The sequence below is a fragment of the Balaenoptera physalus genome (assembly GCF_965194825.1).
Source record: "Balaenoptera physalus genome assembly, chromosome: 3".
In the NCBI taxonomy this organism is placed as follows: domain Eukaryota; kingdom Metazoa; phylum Chordata; class Mammalia; order Artiodactyla; family Balaenopteridae; genus Balaenoptera; species Balaenoptera physalus.
This window is the reverse complement of record NC_138890.1, coordinates 148,504,639-148,516,966: the sequence shown is the minus strand read 5'-3', so window position 1 is coordinate 148,516,966 and position 12,328 is coordinate 148,504,639. Positions and strand designations below refer to the sequence as shown.

At 44.2% G+C, this 12,328-nt stretch overlaps 1 protein-coding gene across 3 annotated transcripts in view; it reads right to left on the bottom strand.

The window, feature by feature from the left end:
* AGXT2 (alanine--glyoxylate aminotransferase 2) overlaps positions 1-9,924 on the bottom strand; it is a 48,172-nt gene extending 38,248 nt beyond the window's left edge. The window contains exons 1-3 of one of the 3 annotated variants that reach the window (XM_082453809.1): positions 9,029-9,924; positions 1,841-1,929; positions 621-805 (exon numbers count right to left, since the gene is read on the bottom strand). In XM_082453809.1, coding sequence (XP_082309935.1) covers positions 621-805; positions 1,841-1,929; positions 9,029-9,116 — 362 coding nt within the window. In that variant the 5' untranslated portion in view covers positions 9,117-9,924. The remainder of the gene's footprint in view (positions 1-620; positions 806-1,840; positions 1,930-9,028) is intronic. The other 2 variants (XM_082453807.1, XM_082453808.1) reach the window with 2 other exon arrangements.
* Positions 9,925-12,328: the final 2,404 nt, after the last annotated feature.

Sequence of the window (12,328 nt, the reverse complement as noted above, 5' to 3'; positions counted from 1 at the left end):
TCTCTTGCCTGTTCGGCAGCTGCAGACTTTTTCCCGGACTCCCTCCTGGCCAGCACCGAAGCCCGAGCCTCAGCTCCCAGCCCCGCCCACCCTGGCGGCTGAGCAGACAAGCCTCTCGGGCTGGTGAGTGCTGCTCGGCACTGATCCTCCGTGCGGGAGTCTCTCCGCTTTGCCTTCCGCACCCCTGTGGCTGGGCTCTCCTCCGTGGCTCCGAAGCTTCCCCCCTCTGCCACCCGCAGTCTCCGCCCGCGAAGGGGCTCCTAGTGTGCGGAAACCTTTCCTCCTTCACGGCTCCCTCCCACTGGTGCAGGTCCCGTCCCTATGCTTTTGTCTCTGTTGTTTCTTTTTTCTCTTGCACTACCCAGGTACATGGGGAGTTTCTTGCCTTTTGGGAAGTCTGAGGTGTTCTGCCAGCGTTCAGTAGGTGTTCTGTAGGAGTTGTTCCACATGTAGATGTATTTTTGTGTTTTTTGTGGGGAGGATGGTGATCTCCACGTCTTACTCCTACGCCATCTTGAAGTGCCCCCCTTAACTGAGGTTCTGAATCACGAACATGATCATTAGCCTGTTTTCTGTATATTTTTCTGGAGTGAAAATGCCAGAATATTAAGGATACTCACGGGTGGCAGTGACCAACACTGACAGTGACAATCCCAGAAAAGAAATCCAGGTATCTGTTTCCTTCGTAATCAAAGAGCCACTCCATGTGCCCCTGGTGGAGCAACAAGGGCTCTGAGAAATAGGCTGTCAGCACAGGAGAAAGATGTTGCTTGTGGATCTCCAGGACTCGATCATAGGCAAGGGACTGTAGGTAGGCAAGATTTAAGTGTTTAACATCTTCCTCATCCCCACATTGCTTACAACATCACTAGCAGGTCCATATAGCAGGGCCTGGCCTCCCCACCAACCCGGCACAGGGCTGCTGCCCTCGCCCATCAGGGCAGCTCTTTGCCCAGTGACCTCCTTGCAGGACAGACACCCAGGTCCTTCCTCTCAAGTGGAGGAAATTATTCATGTGGCCCTTTAATCCCTTTCTAGATCAAACATGGAGAAGGGGGCTGGAATTTTCTACCTCTCAATGGAAAGCCTTGGCTTTGAGTTAATTCTAGCTGTGAAAAAAATAAAAGACTTTGGAAGTAAATGTCTGAAGTAATGTGGTTTTTTTCCTCTGTAGTTTTTTTTTTGAGAATAAAAGAATGAAATGCTTGTGGTGTTTATGTCTTTAATTACAAAGCCTCTGTCCTATAGTTCTCTTCTCTGTGGGTCCCTCCTGACTCTATTAATTCTACAATTTCTAACTTATGAATATAATGTAGGATGAAGGGGTGTTGGAGAGAGAGGGAGAGAGACAGAGACACAGAGAGGGAGGGAGAGAATGAGTTCAATATTTATTAGCCTGAGAGCAAAATGATAACTTTATATTTTTTGGTGGAGGACTCAGGAAGGTCAGATTATGCATTGACATATGAGATAGAATAAAATATGAGCCTTCACATTTGTGATCTATGTATTTCTGTGTGTGAGTACATCTATGCCTACATCCCTGTGATACGTATATTGTCATGGACAGTCTCTTCCTTGTATTCTCTGTCTCCTTCTGTTTTGTCTCTCGATCTCTGCCTCTGTCTGTCTCTGTCTCACACACACACCAACTCATGCAATGCCACTGAATGGGGTAAGAGAGTTCAGAAGCTCCCAGTGACTTAAGGGATAGGACATCTGAGATGGATGGCTCAGGGGCAGGCAGGGCCGTCTGTGGGTCCTTCTTGAGGAAGCAACTACTTGAGGCCTCCCAAGAAGAACCACCTCGTTGGGGTATTCCTAAAGCTCTTACTCTCACCTGGTATCTTTCAGGTGTGAAGTCACACGGAGGCATGCTGGGCTTTGTATGAAGACCGAGCTTGGCTACAGATGTCCAGAAAGCACCTGCTGAAAGAGAAGTGAGTTAGCGTCCTCAGCTAAACAGCACACAGGCACGTTCTTAAGAATCATCTATAGTTACCTGAATCAAAGTCCTGAGGCACTTTTATTTCTTATTTAAATCAGCCTTTGGATTTAAAACTGAGGTATCTTTTTCTTTTTTTTTTTAACAGCTCAGAAAGAGTTTTACTCACAAGGCAGCCAAGCGAGGAGACTGGAGGACAAGCCTCAGAACTGCCTCCCCAGTTGGGATATTTATGGAATAAGCAGGGTTGTCTTAGATGTGGGGAAAGGTAATCGGAGGTAGGGAAGAAGGTGAGGTAATTGGTGCTCTGCGCAGGTGCATCTCGGTTACGAAGTCTGCAGATTCAAAACGGAGGCGCTGAGCGGGACCGGATGGTGGAGTTTTCCAGCCTCTGACGTCACCAGGCCAGTGAGCGCAGGCCCCAAACTGAGGTATCTTAATAATGAATTTTCTTTTTTTTGGCTGCACCACGTGGCTTGTAGGATATTAGTTCCCTGACCAGGGTTTGAACCCAGGCCCTTGGCAGTGAGAGTGCGGAGTCCTAGCCACTGGACCACCAGGGAATTCCCAATAATGAATTTTCTTAAACAACAAGGTCCTACTGTACTGCACAGGGAACTATATTCAATATCCTGTGATAAACCATAATGGAAAAGAATACGTAAAAGAATATGTGTATAACTGAGTCACTGCTGTACAGCAGAAATTAACACAACATTGTAAATCAACTATACTTCAATCAAATTAAAAATAAAAATTAAAAAATAATGAATTTTCTGGAGAAAAAAAGAGAGCTCCTCTCAAATCTAGTCAGGAAAGGCACAGAGGATACTGGGGGAAGTCATGGTTTCTCCCACCTGGGTCCCTCACAAACTTGGGAAGTTCCTCCCTCTGTCACCTGTATGGACTGTAATTCTCTGTTCAGTTCAAACTTCTGCCAGGGCCGGGGGTTGCAGGAGCCCATCCTCTGTCAGTAGAGGTGCTTTCTAAGCTTTGACCTTCCTAGTCCCTGAATCCCAGTGCCTAGCCCAGTTCCCAGTACTGGGTTGGCTCCAATAAACAAAGAACGAATGGCTTTTGACTATTCTTGTAGGGGATGAGGAGAGAGAGGTGCTAGGCCATGTACTATAATAATAAATACATGCAAGGAGATCTGGAAGACAAAACCTTCCTGTAAAACACAACCTGAAGTCCATGACAACACAAGACCATGGCAAAGAAAAGATAAGCTGAGCCAGAGGAATCATTAAATATTTGGCGCTAGAAGGAAGCTTAGTTTTTTTTGGGGGGGGGGTGGTCAAAATGCTCATTTTATAGATGTAGAAACCAGCCTAAAGTGGTAAATTAATTTGTTTAAGATCACCAAGCTAGTTAGCTGCAGAACAAGAACAAAACTCCCCGTTTCTGACTCCCAGCCTGGTACCGTTTCACTCATTCACTGGTCACCTCCATCCTCCTCCGCCAGCACAGGTTTTGACCCCTCTATAGCAGTGGGATGGAATAATAGAATCAGAGAACATCGGCGCTGGAAGAGATATCTAGAAACCTTATAAGTACTCTTAGAAAAGAATGCTGCTAATTTTGAGGATTCAAGGTCAGTATCGAGAAAATTTTACAGGTGGAGAGAGCTGAGGAAATGATGTCTCTTGTTCAGCCTGAAGGTTTGAATCCATGGATGTAATGTTGGTGTTTTGTGTGGCTATAAAGTCACCCTCCTGAGAAACACAATGAACAATTGTGTTTTTAAATGAATCTGGAAAGTAATGACACTGACTCTCTTTCTTTCAGAGAAAGCTCATCCACTTTTCTGCTCTAAATAATCACGAATGTCGTTAATTTGCTCTTACTTTAAAAGCAAGTGGCTTTTGGCTATCCATATATAGAAATGACCCAAAAAATAATAACTGAGTTTTCTGAGAATTTCACCTTTTCAAAAGCTTTTCATTGTGTCTTTCTACATTAGTTACTGTTCTAATATGGGGGAAAATATTCTGAGTGTTTCTAAGAATTCGAGTTCTCTTCACTCCTGCAGTCTCATTTTCCTATCTGCAAAATTGGAGTTACCCATTGAGGAGACTGAAAGGTCTCTTGACTTCAAAGTTACAGGAAATTATGAAAGTCTGGAGGGGGAAGAAAGAGAGTTGGAAAAATTTGATAAAGAAAAGCTTGAATTTTAAATGGTCAAGTTAGGTATATGCATTCATTCATTTGTTTATTCATCAAACTGATAGGAATATGATGGCTGAATGAGTGCTCAAAATGAAATACATAAAATTCTGCTCTCAGGAAGGAAGGAAGGATGGAAGGAAGGAAGATTAGCAAGCAAGTAGGAAAAATAATGTCAGTAAGTGAAATAAGTCTAGATTACATCTCACACTTGTATGTAGAATCCAAAAAATGAAACAAATGAATGACTATGACAAAACAGAAACAGACTCAGAGATATAGAGAACAAACTAGTGGTTACCAGTGGGGAGAAGGATGACGGGGAGGGGCCAGGTAGGGGTAGGGGATGAAGAGGTACAAACTACTATGTATAAAATAAATAAGGTACGAGGATATATTGTACAGCACAGGGCATATAGCCAGTATTTCATTATAACTTTAAATGGAGTATTATCTATAAAAATATTGAATCACTATGTTGCACACTTGAAATTAATATAGTATTGTCAATCAACTGTACTTTGATAAAAAAAGAAAAAAAGTCTAGACAACATCTTCAAACAGCTGAAAACCTCTCTCGCTAAACAACCCAAACTCAAAAATAACAGTACGTATAATAGTTGATTGACAAAAAGAAAGAAAATGCTTCAGTTTTCATTATTTGCTGGAAGAAATTCAAACCTAAACATGTTGATAGTTGCCTGCATTCTTTATTCAAAATAGCCTATGTTTTGAGGGTGACGTAGAGCTGAGGGTTGATAAAGCTTCTCTTGGGCTCCTGGAAATTGTGTGTGCACGTGTGTGCACCTGCCTGTTTGCACGCCTGGGGCCCGGGAGTATGGGGCTAGTGGTGGTGGGGAGAAGACAGCACCAAGGGGGTCGGGGAAGGGATAATGAAATCTGGGTTAATAAAACTGAATCCCACGTCTATTTTGGCATAGAAATTTTTTTTTTGTCCCTCTTTTATCATTTTGGCTGGTCTGATGTTGCCTTTTTAAGCCTGATGCTGAACATGGATGACAGCTAATGATTTTCATTAAATTCATTACATTCATCAACTTCCACTCAATTCATCTGAACAACTCAAGACATTTAAAGATGGCATTTGGGGCAGGGAGGGGGAGGAATAAATTAGGAGTATAGGATTAATAGATACACATCACTTTATGTAAAATAGCTACACAACAGGGATTTACTGTATAGCACAGGGAACTATATTCAATATCTTGTAATAATCTATAATGGAAAAGAATCTGAAAAAAAAGATAACATGTATAACTGAATCACTTTGCTGTACTCCTGAAACTTACACAATATTGTAAACCAACTCTACTTCAAATAAAAAGATGGTTCGGTTTGGAGACCACCACCACTCTTGCCAAATGGGAAACTAGATTTAATTTTCCGGCTGCCTAATTCTCACCAACAGAGTTCCACAACAGACAAGTCACCTTAGCTCTGTGTTCTTTCCCCCCAAATCATAGTATCAAAAAGTGAAAACCTGTTGGGCAAGGTAAGTGAGAGAAATCAGTTTCTATAGACATTTGAAAATTCTAGGGGAAATTCTCTTTGTAATGACGAAGATTTTTTTAATATCCACAACCAGCTTTCAACACAGGGTGGGTATTTATTAAGAGCCTGTGACTCTTTCAAATAAAAAAAAGGTTATAAATATTTGAAAATACACAATGGACATACTTAGTAGAACATTAAGGGAATTTATTAAAGTGCTAACGATGACTTATTTCTGCATAGCATATTAGGTCACTTTAAAAAAGCTTGTCACTTTGGGTATCTCATCTGATACTCGGGCTAGCCAGCGAGTTAGGAGAGGAAGATTTTATCCCTTACCTTAGAGCTGAGGCTGTGATTAAACGTGACGTGTTCGCAGCTTTGAGGTACCACCCTCACCCCCCATGGGGCTGAGGGCCTGAGGCCACCTCCTTTCTCCCTTCATAAACTGTCCCACAGTCTGCAGGAAGTTACGGAGGATGTTCAGCCTTGATTCAACTGTGTGCTCTAGGTGACCGGATAATAATACCAGCTGCCTGTCTCCCGCCACGGAAGCCAAGGGAAGGGCGTGAGACCTCTGAAAGGTGAATCAGATGTCCCCACTTCTGGATCTGAAGTCTTGAGCAAAGGACCCGGGTGGAGGGACTAGCTGGAGGTCCTCATTAGAGCCACGATGTGCTTCCGAGGCTGTTCCTGCCTGGAGTTCCTGCTGTTTCCACGGGGCTTTCCCTGGTATCTTTGCACGTCCAGTCCTGCCCACCTCTTCACCTTCCTATTGATTCTTATAGCCCCTTCCACCTTCCCTCTGTATCCTTCCAATAAATGTCCTTTTCCCTAAGTAAACCAGGGCCAATTGCCATTGTTCACCAACAAGAGCTCTGCCTGATTCCCAGGCTGGTGGCTCCATCCTTCCTTTGGTACTTTTGGGGGCAGGCCTTCTCTGAGCCCCTCCTGGCCCTCTGTTGGGCTTAGCTTAGTCCACAGATGGCAGCAAAGATGGTCTGGAGGGGCAAGCGGGACACCTACCCTTAGGGCTAATTTGAATGTTTTTCTTAGAAAAGGCTTTGCAGGAGGCTTGGGAAGTTTCTCAGCTGGAAATGGGTGTTATTTGCAATCCACTTGCCCTCCTGGGCACCCCTCCTTGTGGGAGAGAAGGCAGGTGATAGCAAAATGGTATATTTGAGCATATACCCCACCTGCCTAGACATGTTATAAATTTAATAATCTTTAGCTAATTACTAAGAAAGAAGGCATGGCTGAGATATTTTCTCCATTCTTTTATCCTGAAAACAAATTGCTTCTGTAACTTTGTGGACATAGCCTAAAGTGATTGTGCCTATCAAACAGAGGTAAGGCTGAACATTGTATGCACACATATATCACATAATATACATGCAGGTGTTCTACAAGGATTGTGACATACTCTTTTTTTTGGCTGGACCATGCAGCATGCGGGATCTCAGTTCCCTAACCAGGGATTGAACCCTTGCCCCCTGCAGTGGAAGCTCGGAGTCTTAACCACTGGACTGCCAGGGAAGTCCTGTGACACATTTTTATTTTTGCATATCTGACAGCTTTTAACACCAGGTGATCTTCCTGTCTAACATGGCCCCTGCCTCCCCCTCCGCCCATTTTATTTTTCTATTGCCTCACCATGATTTGTTTTGATTTACAGCATGTATCTCGACTGGATTTCAGTTTTTACATATTTACCTGTTTATCTGTTTATGCTCAGTCTCCCCCACTGGGATACGTGGATACGTAAAGGCTGAGATTTTGTTTTGCTCAGGTGTGGGTAGGTCCTCACATACTTATTGCCTAATGTCTATTTGCACCCTGCAGATCCTTAAGAAGGGTGTGTTCAATGAGTGTGTGTTTGGATGAACAAACAAGCAGGCAGGTATTTAGGACTAGTAGGTAAGAAAGTAGAAGCCAAGTCTCAAAGGTTTTGGAAAGACCAGGTAAAAATTATGACATCCATGTCTATGTGTCCTGAGTTTGCAAGATTACTTTTCCCCCATAGTGTCCTTGGTGGAGCCACGTGAAGGGGTCCTCAGTGAGTTGATCAAGATCTCTAGGCACCGAGCCTCACCTGCCATTTCCCGTCTCCTGCTCCCACCATCAGCCCAGCTCCACAACCCTCAGGGCAGGGGTAGGAAAGGGGAAGAGGCAGCAGAGAGGGCATTTTCTCTTACTTTGTCAACAACCGGTACTTTTAGGGTAGCGTCCTCTTTACTGAGCATAAGACTCTGGGTATAATTCTAGCTCCTTCTCAGGAAATGCTGGAGTTAAATAGTGTTCTGGTGAAAGACCCATGACTGGGGGAAAAGACAAATCCAAAAGGGTGGGTAAGAAAGGGCCTGGTGGAATCGCTCTGACTTTGGAGCCAGACAGACCTGTCTTTGAACCCCAAGTTGTCACTTCTATATTTCTGCCTTTGACCAAATTTCTTAATTATCCTTTATTCTTCTGTCTCCTCATCTGTGAAATGGGATAATAGTACTCCCTAAGAAGTTTGGTTGAAGATGAGAGGAGATAATGCATTTAAAGCATCAGATATGTATTAAGTTTCAAAGAACTGCAATTGTTAAGGGGGAAAAAAGCAAATGGAAGAGGAAGGAAGGAGATAGGACAAGGAAAGATGAGGAGAGAATGAAGATAAAATTGATCATGATGGGCAATGGAAAAGGGTCCCCTCTGTTTGTTCGGGGCCTGTGGGACATAGGGTCCCACTATGACACATCAATGCGCAAATGCCTACTTATGCTCGAGTTTGCAGCAGGGAAGTTGGTGAGGAGGTGGTAGGCTCCTAGTGAAACAAGATAGGCACATGAGGCCACCACCAGACCTGGGTACTCCAGGTCTGTTACTGCTGGAGAAAGAGGAGAGTCTGAGTGGAAGAAGAGGGCTCAGGGTCTAGACCTGGCTTGAGTGACTTTGGGTAAATGACTACACTTCTCTGAGGCTGTTTCCTTGTTAGTAATTGAGGGGGTGGTACCACTTTCTGGAGGCCTGGTGGAAATTTGTGAAGATGCTTTATGTTCTTTAAAATAGTTATCCTCAAGCATCTGTATACTACAGTTAATGCTTTATTATTTTGAATTTCTTTCTTTTTCTTTCTTCTTTATGTTACTGCGACTGTTTTTATTTTGAAATTGTGTATAGTCAGGTTTTATTATCCATGAATTTCATTTCAGGACGAAAGGAAGCATTACAAAATATTGGACAGGAGAAGGGGGCAGTGGGTCTGACAAGGTGAGGTCTAGCTCACAGGTCTTAGTTGACTTGTCTCTAAGACCCTATCCGGGTCTAACATTCCAGAATTCCAGGCAACAGGCTCCAGAGCTCAGCCCTTCCCCTCTCGCTGACCCTCTGCTGACCCACGTCCCTCTGGTTTCCACTCACCTTTGGGGGAAGGGCGTGTCTTGGGAGTCCTGGGAGTTGAGGTCTCCAGGTACAAAGCTCTCAGCAAATGTCTCCAGGCTAGAGTCATCTCTCCCAGTCAGGAAGCAAATCCCCGTGGAAGCAGGTCTGAGGAAGGGCTCCACTGCTCACTCACCAGCTGGACTTTGAGATTAGGACGGAAGGGGAGGAGCTCCCCAGGGGAGTCCTGGAGGGGTTACTGATTCCGCTTCCGGCGGGTCCCAAGGGGAGAGAAAGAGAAAGGGAGTGGGAGAGAGGGAAGGAGGGAGGGAGGGAGAGAGAAAAGAGAAGGCAGGCAGGCAAGGCAAAGGTCTTCTGGACTATTTTGCTAGTTTTATGTCCCATCGGGGTCTCATCAGGATGAGAGTCTCTCTGCGGAAGGGTGGTGATGGGCCTGGGGGAAGGGTCAGGATATAGTTGCAGGGGTCAGAGACTTAGAAAGGAGAGGAGTGAAAAAAAGAGAGAGAAGGAAGATATCCATGAATTAAATGGGTAAAGACACTGGTTTTCGCATTGGGGGTCTTAGAGGGACTAATGGGGAAGGGGGTAGTCCACGGGAAAGGAGAAGGGCACCAAAAAGCTAGGGACGGCTCTGGACAGCTGCGTATCCCCTTAGGTATCTGAATAGGGCAAGAAGGTGAGAGCTGAGGGGTTAGGGTGCTTTATTTTTATTATGTTTTAATTTCTTAAATTCCCATTTGTCACTCCCGACTCCCCTGCACCCCTAATCTCCGTAAGCAACTATTTTGTGTGTTTAATATATACCTTTTTGTTGGTATGTATTCTTGTAAAATGTTTATTGTTTGGGGTGAATGCATTTTTTAAAAAAATTTATTTATTTTTGGCTGTGTTGGGTCTTTGTCGCTGCGCGCGGGTTTTCTCTAGTTGCGGCGAGTGGGGGCTACTCTTCATTGTGGTGCGCGGGCTCCTAATTGCAGTGGCTTCTCTTATTGCAGAGCGTGGGCTCTAGATGCGTGGGCTCAGTAGTTGTGGCTCGTGGGCTCTAGAGCACAGGCTCAGTAGTTGTGGTGCACGGGCTTCGTTGCTCCACTGCACGTGGGATCCTTACAGGACCAGGGCTCGAACCCGTGTCCCCTGCGTTGGCAGGCAGATTCTTAACCACTTCACCACCATGGAAGTCCTATGCATTTTTAATTTATGTCAATAGGTGTGCTTTTGTTTTTTTTCACTCAGGACCATGTTTTAAAAATCCATCCAGGTTGCTGTGAGTAGATCTCTTCCGGGTTTCTAGATGCTCTGGACTGGGTATCCATGTGCCTTTGCAAGGCAGTGCCTAAGAAGGGAGAGTGACAAGCACAGTAGGAGCTGGGAGGGTGAGGGGGTGTTGGGTTGATAACTGGCTCCCATACACAGAGGGCAAGGAAGAGCCAGGCCCCTCCACAGTGGTAGGTGGCAGATTTAATAAACAAGGGAACTTAGGAGGCTTGTCTTGGGAGAGTAGGTCTCTGCATCTGCCCACTGGAATCTTAAAATTTTACTTAGAGGCCTTAATTGGGTTCAGTAACGTACACCGTCCAGTCATGTACACATTACTCTCCCAAGGTTGCACCCTTGGACCAGCTCTCACTGTGCGAATGATGGGAAGAATGTATATTCCAAGGACAGAGGAGGGGGTGAGGGGCCTCTGAGTGCGTGAATCCAGCTCGCAGGTCAGCCAGTGGTCGCGTCCTCTCAACTTTCTCCTCCAGCAGGGTGGGGCTGGGGGAACCGCATACAGGGTGGACGTCTTGTATCACCTTGCACAGAGGACAACTGGCTTGGCCACATCCTCCACATCTGGGAAATAACCTTTTATCCCAAATGCCCATCAGAGGTGAGGTTACCAGGTAAGCACAGAAAGGTTTTAAATTCAATGTCAAGTGTCCCCTTTTGCGTGGGCTCCCAGCTCCCAGCCCATCCTGCTCTGGGGGCTGTAGGAAGTGGTTCTGTGATCTGGCTGGTCAAGTGCTGTGGGAATGACACATGTCAGCAAGGCCAGTGGTGAGGCGAGGCCAGTGGTGATGCAGCCTCTCCCCGGGGTGCCCAAGCTGTCACGGTGTTGGACTGAGGTGAGAAAATGCTGAGTTCCTGAGGTCTGGCACGTGTTCCTCAGCTCTACTGGGCGGTGATCTATTTTGCTTCTGCGAGCACTGGAGGCTGTAAACTCCTTGGATTTGAGATTTTTCTTGGGCTGTAAGTTTAAAGGCTGTTATGGTGAGAGGCGCCCAACAGCATCAGGGGCTGCCTAGGGTGGGAAAGCAAAACATAGCATTCTGAACAACTTCACAGTGAGAAGTTGTACCTTCTTTATTTAAAAGGAAAAATGTTTATTTTGATCACTGTAACGTAAAGTATGCTTTTCGTGAAAACAACAAACTCAAGCCTGCCTAGAAAGCATGAGAGAAAGTAAAAATCACAAAAAAATCTAACCTTTATATTTTAGTAAATATTCTTTCAGAAATTTTTTTTATGTGTGTACCTGTGTATATACATGATGTTTCATAAACTGCTTATAGTCAATAATATAGCTTTTCATTCAAAAAATGTAGATCTGGGTCATCACTCCTAATTCTTTCATAATATTTCTTGATATATTTTATTTAATTTTGGAAAATTCTTGGCCACTGTTACTTCAATAGTTTTTCCCTGTTCTTTCTTGTCCTTCTGATATTTCAATTATACACATATTACACTTTTAGAAATTGTCCCACAGTTCTTGGAGGTTCTGTTATTTTTTTTTCCCCCCACTATATTTTCTCATTGCATTTTAATCTGGGAAGTTTCTATTACCCATCTTCAGAGTTCACTGATTATTTCCTCAGTCGTGTTCAGTCTACTCATGAGCCAATCAAAGACATTTTTCATTTCTGTTTGCTGTTGTTATGTGTTTTTGATTTCTAGCATTCCTTTCAGTTCTTTCTTGAAGTTTCCATCTCTCTGTTTACATTACCATTTGATATTACATAATATCTGCCTTTCCCATTAGGGCCTTGAATGTATTGATCGTAATTATTTTAAAATGTCTGATAACTCCAGTATTTGTGTTATAGCTGAGTCTGGTTCTCATGCTTACTTTGCCTCTTCAGACTGTATTTTTTTTTCCTATCATTTTAGCATTCCTGCAACTTTTTAATGAAAGCTGGTTGTGATGTATTGGGTAATAGGACCTGAGGTAAATAAGCCTTTACTGTGAGGTTTTATGTTAATCTGGTTAGAAGCTGGGATGTGTTTGTTGTCTGTAACTGTAGGTGCCAGTGGATTCAAATTCCTCTAGTGTCCTTG